The 19,343-nt window shown below is 41.3% G+C and overlaps 1 protein-coding gene across 1 annotated transcript in view; it reads left to right on the top strand.

The window, feature by feature from the left end:
• The first annotated feature begins 3,997 nt into the window (after positions 1–3,997).
• Positions 3,998–19,343, top strand: part of eIF5B (eukaryotic translation initiation factor 5B) — a 306,531-nt gene continuing 291,185 nt past the window's right edge. Inside the window, exons 1-4 of the mRNA XM_065219537.1 lie at positions 3,998–4,547; positions 4,752–5,193; positions 5,256–7,600; positions 7,664–7,796. Coding sequence (XP_065075609.1) covers positions 4,486–4,547; positions 4,752–5,193; positions 5,256–7,600; positions 7,664–7,796 — 2,982 coding nt within the window. The 5' untranslated portion in view covers positions 3,998–4,485. The remainder of the gene's footprint in view (positions 4,548–4,751; positions 5,194–5,255; positions 7,601–7,663; positions 7,797–19,343) is intronic.

The following is a 19,343-nucleotide window of genomic DNA, read 5'->3' as shown; positions in this document are numbered from 1 at the left end:
CTTGTGCCAGAATTAACAGATTCAATGGAAGATGTATTTGCATTTGCATTAATTTTCTGATGTTACGCGTGAATTCTTCGATTATTTTAATATTTCCTTCAAACTTAATATTATTATACTAATAATAATTAACAGATTTAAGCCAGAGTTCATTAACAAAAAAAATATAATCAGGTTTTGGTTGCAGACACTAAGATGATTCAAACCAATTGTGTGCTTTTATTTGTATTATCGCCATCATATGATCACATCCGTATTCAAAATTGACGCGATAGCACGATAGCACTTATGAAATTCGCCTCCCCATTATTCGTCTTTTCATGGGTCAACTAAACAATACTATGGGCAGATCTCCAAACCGATAGGAAACGATGAGTCCCATGTGCACAGGACACGAAATGATCGTTACCGAGCAACTTGACACACTCAAGTTATCCGTGCTGGGAAGGCAATTGCATCATAGAGGTAACTCTAAGACTAGAAGGTCCCGAAATAACGTGCTCAACTTTTTGGCTCAGCTCTGGTACGCTCTTCGGTGCCAAACTAATCGATTCACCCCTCGAAACATAGGAAAATCCAATAACCCCTCATTTTATCTGTCAAACTTTCATAGCGAATCAAAACAAACATTGCGTAGGACTAGAATTTCGACTAGAATGGGGTACGTTAATCGTTTGCTTGGGACCAATAGGCTAGTCAAGTAGTGAGCCAATTTTAAATCGTTAGTTTCGTATTGATTGTTGATTGCATGCTAGCTGCGATTTTTTCCCGGAAGCAGCGCAGCTCCAGTGTCCGTTCAGTTCTTTCTTTTAGAGGCTGTTCATAAACTACGTAGACAGTTTAGGGGGGCTGACAATTATGCACGGCCCATACAAATTTTAAAAATTTTGTATGTGCAATTGTCTACGCAGGGGGAGGGGGGGGGGGTTTGCCAATAATTAAAAAAATGTGTCTACGTAGTTTATGAACAGCCCCTTATCGGCCTAAAAAAAAACTTCTGATCCTGCGAAATGGCCAGCAAAAGAACTACCGTCTTCTGCGCCTTTGTCACCGTTCACGCTTGATCAGGTACCACGTACAGAAATCGATCATCGCCAGTCGAACCTCGGAGCCAATTTAAAATTGTTAGTTTTCACCGGTTGGTAACTCAGCGATGAGCAAGTTTGCCTCATGTTTTCCTGGTTTTACCAGGAAAAAAATCCCGAATATGAGAAAACTCGATTACTTTTTCAAGGGGACGTATCAGCTTCTGTAAACAATGCATTTGATCGTCGATTTGGCATAACTGGTAGCTCGCACACGCTTTCTAACACAACTAGCAGGTAGAGGAAAATTGCCCCTATCTGGTGGTAGTGTAAGCATGCGTGGACGAGCTACCAGTTACGCCAAATCGGTGGTCAAATGCATTGTTTACAAAAGCTGATACGTCCCCTTCGAAAAGTAAAGTAAGAATTGGATTCTCTCAGTCTATTGAGACTGAGTAAAATTTTCTCGAAAATTTTCGTCAATTTTCCTTATTTTCTGGCAGATTTTTTAGGTTGTCCACAGGAAAACACTAGGGGCATCCCAACCTAAACTTTAGACCTAATATCAATCAAATATTTTTAAATCCCCCGTAAGTATTCTTAAGTATTTTTCAGTATTTTAAACCAATATTTTATTTTCATCGTAGTAACACTTGTTTTTTATGTCGTAGTTGTTTTTGTTGACTTGTTGTATGCGAGATAGAGCCGTTTGTCATGCATTTTTACAATTTTTACAATTCATATGAAATTTCATGTTAATGGGTAAGTATTTTTAGTATGTCTACAAATATAATAACTTAATTTATATTTTTCAGCGATTCACAACGTCGATGTGAGGAATTAAAAACGTGTCGCAAAATCATCCGAAGGAATTCAAGCTGACCAAGCAAGGTCTTCGTGAAGGAAGCTCTGCTAAATCGGCAGGAGTGCGAAAACGTCTGATCGAAAGAAGGAAGAAAGCTTGATGATCTTCCGGGTGTCTCTATTGACGAAAATGTTCCATTAATATTATAACATATAATTTAAAATAATGTATTGCTTTTTTTGGATGATACGTAGGAAAAACATCCGATTATTTGAATCATTCCCATAATAGTTTCATGTTATCGTTTGACCATACCGCTACCAGACCTACTTCACTCTTTGGAATGTATAGATACAGATAACAGCGCCAATAGGTCTGTGGCGAAACAACGTTGAACTACAGCGTTGGGAGAAAACACACACCATCATCTGTACATATACACCATTGAGCGGAAGGTACACACGCTATTTCAAAACTACCCAAATTTGGGTAGAATCCACCCAGATCTATCAAAACTGAACCTACTCAAAAATGGGTAACTGTGTTGGGAGTGACAAGTTGACAAATGAACAACATTGATATGAATCCAATCGACGTTGTTCATTTGTCAACTTGTCACACCCAACACAGTTTACCCATTTTTGGGTAGGTTCAGTTTTGACCGATCTGGGTGGATTCTACCCAAATTTGGTTTTTTTTTTAAATAGCGTGCAGCGCAAATTAAAACACGAAGCGGTGTCATCACTCAGCTTCGGCAGCTCCAGTTTACGATTTCATTCGCCATCATTGAGAAATACTTTCGTTATAAAATAGAAAAGTAATCATTATTCCATCGTAATTTTTTAATAGCCAATAGCGTGCTTCGTAGGCCAAGGAAGACGGCATATTTTATTAAGTTTCTTCAGGAATGATTCCGATACGTTGCGTTTTTTTTTTTTACATGTATGCTTCTATGCAACTTCTATTCTGTTGAGCAACAGCTCAATACATCATCATCAATTCTCGATTACTTTTTCGATGGGACGTATCTGCATTTGTAAGCAATGGTGGTGATTTTGGAAACTCGTTCACTCGATAGCAAAACATATTACAAACCTATCATGAAGTGAGCTTGGATTTGTGATTGTTTTCTCAAGCGTTTCTGATGCGTATAACGTGGTAATGATTGAAAATCGATGCAATCATATTGCGCATTTTTCACCAAACGAGGCACCAAATTAAAAAAAAATAATTGCACAGTAATATTTTTGCACAGGAAAGAACATTTAAAAGTCGACTTATTTGAAAGCAGTAACCGCTTTAGAACATTACTACACTGATAAATTGAACTATTCCCATTTTGCTTGAAATTTAATCAATTTGGCATTAAGCTCAGTTTAATCAACAATCAATACGAAACTAACGATTTTAAATTGGCTCACCACTTTAGTAGCCTATTGGTCCCAAGCAAACGATTAACGTACCCTATTCTAGTTGAAATTCTATTACTACACTATGTTTGTTTTGATTCGCTATGAAAGTTTGACAGATAACATCAGGGGTGTGTGGATTCATGCAGAACATGCAGGGGTGAGTGAAATAGCTTGGGACTGCTTGGGACCGTTGTTCTGGTACTGAGTGAGCCAAAAATAATAATGATTTTCTTCGGTACCCAGTGGTCTTAGAGTTACCTCTATGGTTGTACTTCCCCTAGAAAATTACCCTAAATTTAGATTCTTTTTACTTAATTTTAGGTAATTTTGAGTTTTGCATCCCACTCTCACTTTTTGTTGTTGTAAAAAACGGAATAAGCTATCAGTGAGTATATGAGATATTCTCAAATTTGAGTCAATTGAACTAAATTTTGGGTAGAAAATACTCACGAGTAAGTAATTATTTTTGTTAAATTAGCTTATTGAACGGAACATGGAAGATGAGTGAAAAGAACTTAATTTTGAGTAATTTTTCAGTTCCGTGTATGTTCTGGACCTTTCTGGACCATCTGATAAATTACGCGAGAATAACTTCACTTCTGGTACTACATTTAGCTACTGGCTACTCCCCCGTATAAATCCCGCCCTCATAAATAAACATCACTAACACACACGCATCCACACGCCAAAATCAAACAGCTGTCACTCGCTTCTTCGATGTCCTTTTTGCGGCGCTGCCTGGGTGGATGCCGACCTGTCAGTGGACAGTCTTTCTGTCACGTACTTGCGTGTGTTTCTTCTGGCTAGCTGTGGTGTTGCGGTGCAAACACATTTTTCTCGCTAGTTTTTTGACTCGGTCCGTGCTGGTTTTTGCATAAAACTTTTCGCGAATAATCGTTGCATATATGTGTATCGATTTACGGTGGTAAAGTTGTGCTAACTATTGCGATTCGATTTACCCGTCGGGTGCGCCGTGTCTCGTCGCCGTCGTGAAGTTCCGTTCTGTGCGGTGTTTTTTTTTCTCAGGTGGAAAAGTGATTGCGTTGCGTTTCTCGCCGTGGTAAAGTGGGAAGGGATTTTCAGCCTCCCACATTAGAGCGATTCAGTAGTAGGTAATTGACCGGAAAGGTTCACCTGCGCTTCCCGTGTGTGTCTTCAAGCTGAGTCCTTCCGGTAGCAATCGTCATCAGCAGCATCGTTGGTGGAGTTATCCCGAAGTTCCGAGTCGACCGAGCAATAAGCGATGGGTAAGACGAAGAAAGGCAAGAAGGACTCCGCCGCCGTGGCCGCCACTGGCGAGGATAAGTAAGTATCGTGGTGATGAGGGGAAGAGATACTTAAAAAATGTATAATATCGCTTTTTGAGGGGAGAGGTTATGCGAAAACTTGTTTTCAAGATTGGATAACACAGTTTATCTAGTTATTTGTGGCGAATTTTAAAGAAATAAATTTTACAAGTTCAAGAAAAGATGTCAAAAATTTAATTTACTAAAATTGTTTTTTTTTCAGTTCTGACGTTGAGGTGAAGCAAACCGAGCTGACCGAGACGGAGGTAGAGAACCGCAAGAATGATAAAAAGAAGAAGGAGAAAAAGTCCAAGAAGATCGAAAGTGATGGCGAACCGGACGAAAACCTAGAGGAGGTGGCCGAAGCGGTCAAGAAGCTGGCCGTCGGTGGGAAGCAGCAGGAGAAGGAGAAGAAGAAAGCTCCTAAGAAGGCTGCCAAAGAGGATGATGATGACGATGGTGGTGAGGAAGAGGAAGATGCAGGCAAGAAGGCTAAAGGCAAGAAGAAGGGTAAATCCGTTGCTGGTGGACCGGTCGGATTTTCCCTGCTGATGGCCGACGATGATGATGAAGAAGATGAAGTGCAGGAAGCCATCCGGGATGATGATGAGGAAGAAGATGGGGCTCCCAAGAAGGGAAAGGCCAAGGCAGGCAAGAAGCAACAGGTGAGTGCAGAATGTCACATTCAGTGTAAAGTTTCAGGTTGAACGTTGTCTCCTTTTTGCAGGCTAAAGATGAAGATGATGAGCCTCAACAAAAGGGTAAAAAGGCCAAAAAGGGAAAGAAGAAGAAGGGTGGCGACAGTGATGATGAGGACATTGAAAAGATGCTCGCCGAATTGGAATTGGAATACTCTGGAGTGAAGCCACCTCCAGGCGAAGAATCTGCCGCTCCGGAGCAGAAAGAACCGGAGAAGAAAAAGGACAAAAAGGATAAGAAAAAGAAGGAAGAAACTCCGGAGACGACGGAACCAGTCGAGGAGAAGGTCGATGGAGAGGTTCACATTAAAACGGCAGCCGAAAAGCGTAAAGAGAAAAAGGAACGTCAGAAAAAGGAAGCTCAAGCTGCTAAGCAGCAGGAAAACGATGCTGAGCCTACCAAGCCAGAGCCTGAAAAAGAGACAAAAGAATCGACTCCAGCTCCGGAACAGGATGAACCTGCTGCTCCAGCTGCCGGCGAAGGCAAGAAGAAGAAAAAGAAGGCCAAGAAAGAGGAAGGCACCGAAGTTGCTGCTGAAGAAAAACCAGCTGAACCAGCAACTGCGAAACCAGCTGAAGATGCAAAGGCTGGCGACGCTGGTGCGGACAAGAAAAAGAAAGGTCCTAACAAGGCTGCCATCGCCCTGATGCAGGAACGTTTGAAAGCGATCCGCGAGGAAGAAGAACGTTTACAACGTGAGGAAGAAGAAAAGCAGCGCTTGGCTGAAGAGGCGGAGCTTTACCACCAGGAACAGTTGCGTTTGGAGCAGGAGAAGAAGGAACGCAAGAAGCAGAAGGAAAAGGAGCGCAAAGAACGGTTGAAGGCCGAAGGAAAGCTTCTCACGGCCAAGCAAAAGCTAGATCGCATGCGTGCTCAGGCAATGCTGGAAGCGCTGAAGGCTCAAGGAGTGGAAATTCCAGAAGTCGGCGTTGAGAAAAAGGTTCGTCCGGGAACCCGACTCCGTCCAAAGAAGAGGGATGACGCTAGCAAGGAAGCGGAAAGTAAGGAATCCAGCCCCACTGAAGAGGAACTGAAGGCAGAGGCTCAGAAGGTCGAAGAACCCAAGGACGAAGTGAAAGAATCTTGGGATGCTTCTGATAGTGAAGAAGAAGAGCCAGAAGAAAAGAAACCCGACAAACCGGCAAAGAAGGAAGATTCGAAACCATCTCAAGCGGCTAAGCGAGCCAAGAAGGAGGAATCCGAAGACGACGAAGATGACGAGAGTGAGTCTGAGGACGATGATTCGGAAGAGGAATCGGATAGTGGAAGCGATTCGGAAGAAGACACCCGTCCAGAGGCGGAAAAGATGCGCCAACGGGCCATGGAACGAATCGCCAAAAGAACGCAGGATGCTGAAAAGAATAAATCGATTGATGTGCTGCGAGCGGCTGTTGTTTGCGTACTGGGTCACGTAGATACGGGTAAAACCAAGATCTTGGATAAGTTACGTCGGACTAATGTTCAAGATGGTGAAGCCGGTGGAATCACCCAGCAAATCGGAGCTACTAATGTTCCGATCGAAAACATTAAGGAACAGACTAAGTTTGTCAAAGGCTACGGCGATACCACGTTCAAGCTGCCAGGTCTGCTCATTATCGACACACCCGGTCACGAATCTTTCAGTAATTTGCGTAATCGAGGCTCCTCGCTCTGCGACATAGCAATCCTTGTTGTCGACATTATGCACGGGCTCGAACCTCAAACAATTGAATCAATCAATTTGCTTAAATCCAAACGAACCCCGTTCGTAGTAGCTCTCAACAAGATCGATCGTCTGTACGATTGGAACACCATGAACCGCAAGGACGTTCGGGACATCATCAAGGGTCAAGCTTCCAACACAATGCTGGAATTTCAGCAGCGTACAAAGGAAATCATCGTTCAATTTGCTGAACAGAGTCTCAATGCTGCCCTCTACTATGAGAACCCGGATCCCAAAACGTACATCTCCCTAGTTCCTACGAGTGCCATCAGCGGCGAAGGTATGGGCAATTTGCTATTCCTGATTGTGCAGTACTGCCAGAAGCAGCTGGCCAAACGGTTAGTGTTCAGCGAAGACCTCCAGGCAACGGTGCTGGAAGTGAAGGCAATCCCCGGTCTCGGAACGACAATCGATGCCATTCTGATCAACGGAAGGCTCCGCGAAGGCGAAACCATGATTCTAGCCGGTACGGAAGGACCGATTGTGACCCAGGTTAAGGCCCTGCTGATGCCGCAACCGATGAAGGAGTTGCGCGTGAAGAATGCCTACATCGAGCACAAGGAGGTAATCGCGGCTCAGGGTGTCAAGATTGCCGCCAAGGAGCTGGAGAAAGCGATCGCCGGTCTGAATCTGCAAATTGCGCACAAACCGGACGAGGTGGAGATTTTCAAGTGAGTAGAGAGGTAGATATTAGAGGGGACTGAGGTTTGATGTTTTTCTTTTCTTTCTTTTAGGGATATTGTGGCACGAGATTTGAAGTCGGTGCTGAGTAGCATCAAGCTCAGCGAACGTGGTGTGTATGTGCAGGCATCTACGCTTGGCTCTCTGGAAGCGTTGCTGGAGTTCTTGAGGACGTCCAAAATTCCGGTAAGTACTTTTTCGAGCTGTGGAGTCGTTTTTTTTTATTCTCTACATCGGACTTTTGTTGTCTAAATGAAGATTGAAGGGGAAAAGCCTATTTGGCAAATATTTTCATCTATTATCTCAACTCTTTTCGTTTTTGAATTGTAGGCGTACCAAATTTGTAGTAATCTTTTACAAAGAGAAAGTTGATTAAGAGAATCAATCAAAATCACTTCCAAGTTTGGTTACAAGATTACAACTCTGGAGAGCATTTAGTATGGTCGTTGGGGCTTGTGGTTCTGAATATGGACAAACAAGCACAGATAAATTCTATTCCAACTCTTTACTGATGTAAGCTTGATGGCCCTGAACAGGGTCGTTTTATTGAAGAGGACATCCATGGTCACTTGGTGCTTGGCGTGTTTAGTGTGCCCTTTTCAAATGTTACGCGAGCATTATTCATGTGTTCATTTTTAGTAAACAGGGGCCCGCTGTTGTGTCAATTTTTTTTCAGTAGATGAACTAAAGTTCACCCGTGCACAGGTCTATGATAATAATATGGTCTTAAGCATAAACATTAATCTCGTCCTATGGTATAGAGTTGCCTTGTCAAGTCGAGGCCGTCATCGCAGAGTTGATCGGTAACAATGATAATAATATCTAACAAAAAACACTGCCAACTTGTACTTTCGAAGTCAAACTGAAAACAATGCAAACTATGTCAATCGGAGTCCCCCTCGGAGTTTATTTACATTTGAAATATCAGCTTTCGATAGCTGAACAGAAATAAAAAAGAGGAAGGGTCTGTGCCTACACGCTAACTTGAAAGTACTCATTAATGAGTAAAAAAAGACGCATTTTGAAGAAAAGTGGCTTAACTCATTAATGATTAAACAATTTTACCCATTAATGAGTATCTGTTACCCATTAATGATTAACAATTACTCATTAATGGGTAACAGATACTCATTAATGGGTAAAAAATTTACTCATTTAATGAGTTAAGCCACTTTTCTTCAAAATGGGTCTTTTTCAACCATTAATGGGTACTTTCAAGTTAGCGTGTAGGGGCACGAACGGAAGCTTGACGTAGGATTTCCTTCCGAATTATATGAATGGGGCGGGGCGGAAAGTATCGTTTGTGTAGAATATGTAAAAAAAGGAGGGACTTCGACACTTCGAGAGATTGAACTCGTGGGAGCTAATTTTCTCACAAATTAGATTTTATTGGCTTTCTGGGGACTGAATATACACCCAAAGCGAATTATTCCAACTTCTCTCAAATTCTATATGGATTTTTAACACTTCCTACCAGCGTGTTCTGGAAAATGGTCGGACGAGAGACCGAGCTAACACCGAACTGAACTGCTTGACGATCAAGCGATAGTCGTTTCGACGGTGGTGTCTCGTTTTGTGCCCGTAGCATAAGAAGCGAAACTCCTCCCCTTTTCAGTATTTTGCTGTATGTATTGTTCCCTCCCTGTATAATAATTAAGTATACCCTCGACGAGTGAAATAAACCGACCTATCTGGTCGGTCTGTTTGCCATTCACGCAAAGCGTGTCACAATTATGCCAAAGGACATTCAGCTGGCTCTTCGTATTTGTGGTGAACGCTTTTAATTTCTCCGTCGAAATCTATCAAAACCGGCCCTTTTCAGAGCCTTTAAAAGATTCCACATGAGAGTTGGGAAGGAAATTCCTGCTGCTTACAACTGATCGCATCACAGTGAATCCTGATCTGAAATTGCAACCAGCAAGTGCCCTAGAACCAAAAGCGGTGCGATGCTATGACGATGACTGTAAGGGGCTTAAAGGGTGTCCACGATGAAATTGCCACACTATGAAATTGCTCTAACTTTTTAACCGTTGGGTAGAATTTAATGAAAATTTGGGTGGATTTAGTTCATAGTGCATTATTTACATCCTGCAAGTTTTAAAGTCCTGTGATGGAAATGGAGTCGAAAGAACAGCTCGTGCGTGATAAAATCTTGCGCATTCATCACGAGAACAAGGATCTCTCGCATCGTTCCATCGCTAAAACGTTGGGAATCGCGAATTCCACGGTGTCGCGAGTGATTAAGCGGTTCGAGGAACGGTTGACCACCGATCGGAAGCCCAGAAGTGAAGGAAAAAGTATTCCGTACAACACCAAAAATCACAACTGCGTAGTTGGGGCCTTCAACCGAAATCCGAACGCCTCCGTTAGGGATGTGGCTAAGAAGCTGCACCTAAGCCGAAGTTTTGTCCAGAAGGCCAAAACTAAGGCTGGGCTTCGAACGTTCAAGGTACAAAAGGCCCCTAATCGCGACGAGAAGCAGAACAAGTCCGCCAAAACCCGTGCCAGGAAGTTGTACCTCAACATGCTGACGAAAGTTGAATGCTGCATCATGGACGACGAAACATATGTGAAGGCCGACTTCAAACAGAGAGAGGATAAGTTCAGTGTTCCGGAGCATGTCCACACTCAGAAGATGTCCAAATTTGCGAAGAAATTCCTGGTTTGGCAAGCCATCTGCACGTGCGGGAAGCGGAGTGCACCTTTCGTGACCCAGGACACGATGAACGGACAGGTGTACATAAAAGAGTGCCTCCAGAAGCGGCTGCTTCCTCTCCTGAAGGCCCACAACGTCCCAACAATCTTCTGGCCGGATTTGGCCTCATGCCACTACTCCAAGGACGTGCTGAAGTGGTATGCGGACAATAAGGTCAATTTCGTGCCGAAAATGTTCAACCCTTCCAACACTCCGGAGCTCCACCCCATCGAGAAGTACTGGGCGATTATGAAGCAGCACCTTATTAAACGACCTAAGGTAGTGAAGACAGTCGAGGAACTGAAGAAAGTATGGGTTTACATGCAAAAAACGGTTGATTCACAGGTTGTGCAGAATCTTATGGCCGGGGTTAAGGCCAAGGTGCGGGCATTTGCGTATGGACTGTAAATAAAATACGAGTAAAATGGTAAAATGAAGTTTAATAGTTATTTCTCAATCCCTGAAAATTTGATGGCAATCGGATGAAAACTCGAATTTTGCGAATCAATTTTGTGTGTGGCAATTTCATCGTGGACACCCTTTAGAAGCAGAAGGGTGAAAGCCAATTCTCTTTTTCGATTTCCTCTTTTGTGATGACCATGGTTTCCTATTTCACACTATTATCATCCAACGTATCAATGAATGTGTTTGCCGTCGAGTTAACGTTATCTGACCGTGCACTTCGTAGTTGCTCCTCCGTGAATGATCACAACTAATTCACTTGAACAGAGAACTACATAGATGGTGGATAAGCTTTCCATCTTCAATGTACATTACACATTAATTCAATCTATAGATCAATTCACAGCGCCGGCCACGTCCTCACGGTCTTTTGGGGAGGGGAGGGAGATTAGTTCGACGTCCGGTTGTTACTAGAGACCGAGAATACCTCTACATCTCCACGGCTGTCTCGGGAAGGATAGTTGTGTTAGTGAGGTAGGTTATTTTTAGATTAGGATTACTGTGGTAAGTGATGCGATCGGTTAAAGCAGAATTTGTTTTTTTATTTAAATCTAGTGGGGATAGAATAAGGCAAAGTGAAAAATTGCAAGGAAGGGGACAGGCCAGGATTGATCAGTAAGCAGAAACGGTAACCACTGAACTACCAAACCTCATCGTAATGCTACATCGACATGTTTCGTCTACTTACTACCCTCTGACGACTGTGCTGGGGAAGCAGCATATGCATGTTCGTAATTGGTGGATTTGTTAGTTAATTCAACGCTTTTGGACAATGCTGAACATTTACCAATTTTTCAATAATTTCTTGTTGAAAATCAACATTCGGAAGCATTGTTATCGATACGTAGCCATATTTCTGATCGATTGGTGATAAAATTATTGAAATTGGTCAAGGGGCAGCTGAGTTATTGACGTTCAAAATCTTTCTTAATTTGTTACATGTTCCATTTTCGGTTTTCACAAAGTGTACCCCTATATAGAAATCAAAGACGTAGTCCTACGTCAAAAGAATTTAAATGAGAAACGTAATGGGAACGGTAAATGCATCTTCTTTTCCTTTATTATTGCGCTTAAATTTACATGAAATGTCGTGTAATTTCCCATCAAATGTAGCACTAACAACGTGTGCGCTATATATCGCAGAAATTTACATTAATTTTTCAAACCGTGTGGTAGCTGGTGCAATGCGCGGTTCATTCGCCTTCTCCACGTTCCTCCTTCTTTTTGCACTCCACCGTAGATGGTACACAACACCATCTGATCAAGTACAGTCCATGTTTCGTGGCCGCAGAAGACTACCGGTCTAATCAGCGTTTTGTCAACTTCGCAACCGTTTGTTTTTACTAAGATACGAAGTAGCTACACAGTGTAACAAATAGTGTAAATTTCTATTCAGTATGATGCACATAAATGGAGCGTCACAAATCATATAAGTATACATTGGGGGTTATTCCGAGAGTCGAAGTGACTTTTGTCACTGGTGAAGTGAGAAAAGTCACGTCGTGGTGACGTGACTCTCCATTTGATTTGCACTGAGAGTCACGTCACCACGACGTGACTTTTCTCACTTCACCAGTGACAAAAGTCACTTCGACTCTCGGAATAACCCTCATTGTAAGTCGTGTTAAGATGTGTGTTGTGTTGCTTAAAAGTTGCTCGTTGGCGTGAAATGAAATACAATTTTACGAGAATGAACGTTTACATCTCAATTGAAATTCAGATTTTTTGCTGTGTAGATTGGCAACCACCGGTGTGGATATAGAGATGTACTTTGGCAACCTTGGTACCAACAATCGATGCGAAAGCGGTTGGCTAAATATAATAGCAACACTTTGCGTAATCATAATAGACATCCATTTAGCGACACACCGGTGGGCTTGGTCTAACTAGTAAATCTTGGTTGCTAAATGCTGGCTGAACGAAACAGGCGAGAAACTGAAAGAATGTGAAAAACTTACTCTGCTGACTGTTATCCCGATGGATAGCGTTGAAACTGAATTTTCATGCTGCTTTGTGCTTAAAATTGTATTGAATAAATTTTCGTAAAATTTAAGTTCCTTCAAGAACAACTGATACCATGCATAATATGAATCTTTGTCACGCTTCTTCCGTAAAATAGAATCATACCTAGCAACTGCTACTCAAATAAACCATTACATTCTTTGTCTTCGTAAATCCTGCAAACGGTAGCTCAAACAGTAGCCAGCTGTGGAACAAATATAATGTTTATCTAACATTTTAATCCGCTTGAAGGTGAGCACACAAAAAAAAAACAGAGGAATGAAAAGAATAAGGGAAGATGACGAAAAAATCTCCCGGCTAAATTATCTCATTCAAATCGGCTTAGCCGCATTCCAGAAGCATTTTTTTTGTGTTCACTGTATGTCACCGACGGCGACGATGACGACGACGACCCGCACAAGCATCGTCGTCCCTTTCTGGGGCACAAATTGTGAATTAAAAGGTGCTGGCCAAAGCAAAAGCAAGTGTAACGAAAATAATGGAGATGGATCACGTTTCGTCTAAAGTGCGCGCGTAACATGAGCTAGCAAATATTGAATGACAAACTGCTGCAGCAGCTTTCGAATTGAGCACTCATAATCCGGTTACTGTGTCGTCTACAGGGACCAGCAGCTCATCCTGCTGCTCTCTGCGATGAACTAACATTTTTGATCAGAATCAAAGTTTTCAATTACCATTGTGACCTTTGGATGGAATCAATCTTGGATTTTAAACGTTAGCTTCAAAGGCTTGCTTCGATAAATATGTATGTATTATGATCCGGTGGATTAGGGGTCCACTGTAGCGGTTCAAAGCAGTACCAGTTTCTCCTGTAAAAAGCACCAACAATCGCTGAACAGCTTCGTTTTCAGTTTGAGATTTTGACTGATAAGTTTAAATTAGGCTTAGTTTATAACTAGGAATTAGGAACTAATTTTCTGGATACTAATCACAACCCGCATTTAACCACTCTTTTTCGAACGGGATTGAACAAAGCATGGAATGTTTCTATCAAAGATGCTTTCTAAATTTATTTACTTTTTTATACGTACCGTTATCAATCTAACACTGGTTCTGTATTTCAATTCCGTCATACGAGTTTCAATTCCGTCCAAACACATTGAAATGTTATTGGACCTCTTCCAGGCCAAATATGTCTCGTCTTTCTACACAGATAAAAATTCTTAATTTTTATTGTGATGTAAACATTAATTCACGTAGACTTATATTTCATTTCACGCAACCAAGCAACTTGTAAACAATGTTGTTTACAAAGATGGTCTTTTGTATACAATATTTGCTACATTGCATGAAATTTGTCAGAACTTTACATGATATATAATGTAAACGTATATGATCTTTGACGCTCCATTTATGTGCATCATATTGAACAGAAATTTACACTACTTTTTCGAACTGTGTACGATTTGCATGAAACTTTGAACATTCACATTCACATTTTTGCAAAAATTCGGACATTTTTTTATCTTATTTTTTCAAAATAGTAATTTTCAAAATTAATAAATTGTAGAACTTCACTTCTGATCGAAAATTTATTCTCCTTACGAAGGTTTTGTATCACCCCAGGAAGGTGCACCTTAATGGCAAAATGACAATGACAAATATTCAAGGTATGAGCGAAATCGTAGCATTTTTTTTTACGTAGGATTCGTCTTTCGGCAACATATTGTGGGTGTTATATAAAAAAAAATCAAAATCGAAGGCGTTACGAAAAGTAGTCAGGTTTTGACTACTTATAAATCTGTCAATAGCGAATGGATTTTAATTCTATACAAGCCAATCGATTGGAATTTTTTCTACGAATCTGCTGAAATGAACACTTTTTTCAAGGGGTGGTCACTCTACACACTTTGCTTAGCACCAAATTTTTTCTCAGTGTGCCGCAGCTGGCATGGCAGCAGTGTCGAGAAGTACACTCAAAAAATTGCACACGTCACCATCATGTGTCTCACACTTAATTTTGCGCTTATTGTGAAACACATCCATTTCAAGAGCAAATTTTCATTACGTCGAATGTAACAAAGGTAAACAAAGTCGAGCTATCAGTGTCAATCGATGCTCCTGCTATTACACTATATACTGTCCGAATATAGGATCACATCCCATTTTTAAATTTATTTACCAGTCGAATTGCTTTTTGACGTAATCACCTTCCGATAAAAATAGTGTTCGATGTTACTTAAGTCACCCGATTTCTATGGAGATGCCGTTTGCCTTAAGTAACAGCACTGAGAAACCCGTGAAAAGTGTACTTTCGTCGTTTCGCTTTCTCATTATTAAAGTGAATAAATCGAACTGTTTGTTGCTAAGATGATTTCGGTGGTCCTAAAATGATGAATGGGCTGCACGTAAGGAGACGTAATTGATAATTCTCCCGAATATCCTGGTAAATACACTTTGACTTAAGTAACAATAGGGGCCACCAAACGACGTATAACAACTTTTGACTCAAAAACCAGTATTTTTTAGCATGAAAGCTAGCGATTTGCATTAGTATGATTAAAACCCTGCTATATATGTTAAACATTGCTATCACTATGAGATTATATGTGTTTAATTGGAAATAGGAATAACTTTTCGGTCATCAAAACAAAACTTTATTTTTCTCGGATCGGTGCGAATGTTACTTACGACATAATGAAAATTTGCTCTTGATTTCATGTGTGAATCTTATGCTATGAACCATGCCTGAACACTATGGATTTGAATTGTGATACACTTGGATTCTATGTGCCTCATATGGTGATATCAATAGCTTTGCGCTTCATAGTTCAATATTCTACAATATTCTACTTTATCGACTTCTAATTCACCGACTCTAAAAATGAATCGACAAATATATAAACAAATTTCAGAGGCCAGAGCTTTCACATATCTTTTTAATGGGTCTGATTTGGGATTCGATCATGGACTGTTGGGGTGTGCTGCTGTCGGAGTCTTCGTTCGATCTCACTGTGCCACGGTTGTTCTCATATATGAAGCAGGTTGATAGGATAAAGTCACAACTCTTGTTTTCGATGTTTACCTTTCTGAGCAAGCAATTCACATCGTATTGAAATGCAAAACACTTTAAATCCATCTGTTTTGAACAGTAGTGTGATTCAATGTGCAATACACTTGAATAGATAGTGAAAGATTTTCAAGTTTTCAAAGTTTGAAACACTAGAAATTAACGTGTATAACACATTGAACTAAGGTGAAATATACTTAAAGTAAATGTGATTGTGCATTTAAAAAATCAAGTGTTTAAACACTTCGATCAAATTTGTGGAATTTTTTGAGTGTAATTGATCTGACTTTTGTTTGCTTGTGAATAATGAATTGTTTGGCAACCCGGTATTTTGACAACTACTCTTGATTGTGTTTTGTTTTTTGAAACCTGAGAATTCAATTGCCGACGACGATTTTGGGCGTCCGGAGTCGGAAAATGGTGAACGCTTTGTGCTAGTCACGACTGTCGGATCTTCGGAATCGAAAGGTGCTAAGCGCAAAGCCACTCCAAGCGAAGAACAGACGAAGAACACCAACGGAAGATCAAATCAAAAATTTATTTCCGGAAGTTTCTGAGGACGGTAAAAGATGCGGATAATAAACGATCTCTGAACGATGTGGATTATGAAGAGGTTAATTTTCCGCTGGCATTTACCGACGGCTCGCATGTTCTCGCCAGGGAAAGCTTCAAATTCGTTCAGCAACGGATCGTGCACCATATTGGATCCAGTCGTTTGGGAACATCTTATGGCAAGCCACTAAAAGTAGATTGACTGCTGGAGATTCCGGACAAGAAGTGTTTCCGGAAGGAAGATAACCTCAACTTATTACCTTAACTAACATGAAAAGGGCACATTTCCTGTACCATCTGGCGGGCGGAAGCATTGGACAAACAGTCAAAGTATTCTTTGGCCAGTGGGATGCGCGTCATTCCGCTAAAAGGGGACATTCGATGAAAAATTTGCCAATCGCGTTGTGTTTGTGGAGCGTGCACCTGCAATTTATTTGTAACATAACTAATTTAACAGATTTTATTCCAGCATTTATTAACAGTAGCATAGGGTAGCATAATGAAAACGACCATTTTAACCAAGTGTATCTATTATCACTCATGGCCACCTTCCTCTTCTTCGTCGAACTCTCCTTCCTTCGAGATCAGTAGCGTGCCCATGCCTGTGGAGGGGAAGGTATTTAAGCTACTGAATTCCGCAAACGTTACAACGTTAAAACGCGTAAGCTGAAAGCCCTGCAGGCAATCGAAACCCTTGGATTCCTTACGGACAACATCCAACACAGAATCCATCAGTTTGGCACCCTTGGTGTAGTGTCGTTTGAGCCAGTTGTTACCAGCACCGGACTGTCCGAAAACGAAGTTATTCGGTCGGAATAGCTGTCCAAATGGTCCCACTCGGACCGAATCCATAGTTCCCGGCTCAAGGTTGATCAGAACCGCTCGTGGGACGTACTTTCCTCCGGTCACGAGAATGTGAGTAACGACTTTAATAACGAAGCTGGAGCCGGTTATGTTGAGATTGATTGAGTGGTGTTGTTATGCAAACGATTGCCCTGATTTTTTCATGCACCTACTTCTTCGGACAGGCAATAGAATGTGCGCTCACTGTACTTAGTGGAATTCAATTTAATTTTGGAGAATCACTGGCGGAACTTGATGGAGATTCACGGTTGTGGTTTGTAAAAATTGGATTGTATGGCAACATCAATAACAAATTTTGACACATGCACACTGCGCAGGCGCAGAAAAGTTCAGTGTTGCCAGTAACTTTAAAGATCCTAAAAAATTGTAACCATGGGTGCCAAACAGCGCCAATGACTGCGCCTGGGTGTACCTAAGTTTGTTTTTGGTACACTGTGTAGAGTGACCTACCCCTCGCACTTTTTAAATTTTCAAAAGGTCACTATTGAAAATCACACAAATGTCCAACTGTTGCAATGGTGATCAAAATATCACCAAAAAGCGCTTTCCCTAACACAGATTTCAAAATCGAATTCCATCCGATCTTGCCGAACAGTGCTTATTCAATCATGTGTGGCGGTGTCCGGTCGGTCGTCATCAGCAATAGCAACAGCAGTGCTTTCAGCGCGTGGCGCTGAACATTGTTCTCTAGTACCCAACGAAAGGCTGTCCACAAGCAGCGAGCTGCAGCCCACATGAGCGTTTATTCACCGAAGAAGGAGGAAAAAGCCTCACCGCTACTGATCGGATTCAGTAGTTCTTCTTGAGTCGCTGTGGGCCATATATGCCAAGCGCATTAGCCTCGTTCCAAACAACATACAAGCTGCCAGTCTCATCTGTGTTGCACAATCTAATAGCTCAGCATTACTCTAACATCACGACAAAACGGTTCTTTTCAGGACCACCATAAATTGTTGTTGTTTATGAGTTAATTTTCGTTGAACGTTCGCTCGCCTTGCTACCAGCCACATCACCCCCAAAGCTTTTTGATAATGTACGCAGCAACTAAACGTTTATGGTCAAATACGTAACAGTATTGAAGTGGTACATACAAATTCTCACAATGACCGCATACCGCATGACCTTGTCAATTGACCAGAAACATTTCGAATTAAGGTAAGGGTTTCTCCAGGACGCTAGAAAAAATGCGAACAAATCTCGAATTTACATGATTAATCACGAATATCTTGCGATTGGAAAATTTTATCTAGAAATTCCTCCAATAAATTTTCGCTTCTCTTATTATCTTTTGAATAAACCAAAAATTCCGTGCGTTTTGTGCACGAAAATGTGTAATTTTGTCATCAGAAAACGAGGCGTTTCCGTGATGGGAAAAAGTGGTTTCCCTAACACAGTCGCCGAATATTGATACAGAGCACGTAATCATACGTCAAATCTACGGTCGTGTCTTGGACACAACCTCTTACTTTTTTTCTGTAGTTCTTTTTTCATTGATCTTAGAATTTTGTAACAATTGGTAATATTGTTCCTTATCGAAAAATATTAAACTCGTGTTTGAAAAAGTCGTCATTTTTGCCCATATACCCAACTTTGAAAATTCATAATGTTTTGACCGATTTTCGATCTTTTTCAGCAAATGAAATTGGTTTAATTGGGCTATTCCAAGTTTGCCAAACTGTTATTAATTACCATTAAATAACCCCGACACGAATGTCACGATGATGGTAAAGTGTCGTTAATAAATAATAATAATAATAATTAAATAACCAGTTAAGGGGAAAATAGGGCAAAATGAGCTACTTCTTGAGGTCTGTACTTTCCGAAATATGCTCAAATCGATTCGTTGGACTTTTTGCTAAGAAATATATTTTTTTTTTCCTTTGGTTTGTTTTTTCCGTCGATATTGTTTTCCGTGCTGAGCACCAATGCTACCGACGCCAGGGAGGCAGCTCCCACACCTGGACCCTACCTATCGACCCATCAACTCATGAACCGGGGACCAACGGCTTTACTTCCCATCCGAAGGAAGGCGTGATCAGAGATGTTATGCCTCAGAACATCCCGGCGGCGCCGACTGGGATTGAACCCAGGCCTGCTGGGGTTCTAAGAAATATGTGGTTTATTTTCT

This window comes from Ochlerotatus camptorhynchus, unplaced genomic scaffold (genome assembly GCF_037179485.1).
Source record: "Ochlerotatus camptorhynchus isolate MF236.1 unplaced genomic scaffold, CSIRO-AGI_Acam_v1.1 ptg000105l, whole genome shotgun sequence".
Classification (NCBI taxonomy): Eukaryota; Metazoa; Arthropoda; class Insecta; order Diptera; family Culicidae; genus Ochlerotatus; species Ochlerotatus camptorhynchus.
Note: the sequence above shows the minus strand (reverse complement) of the source record. Positions and strands in the feature narration are given on the sequence as shown.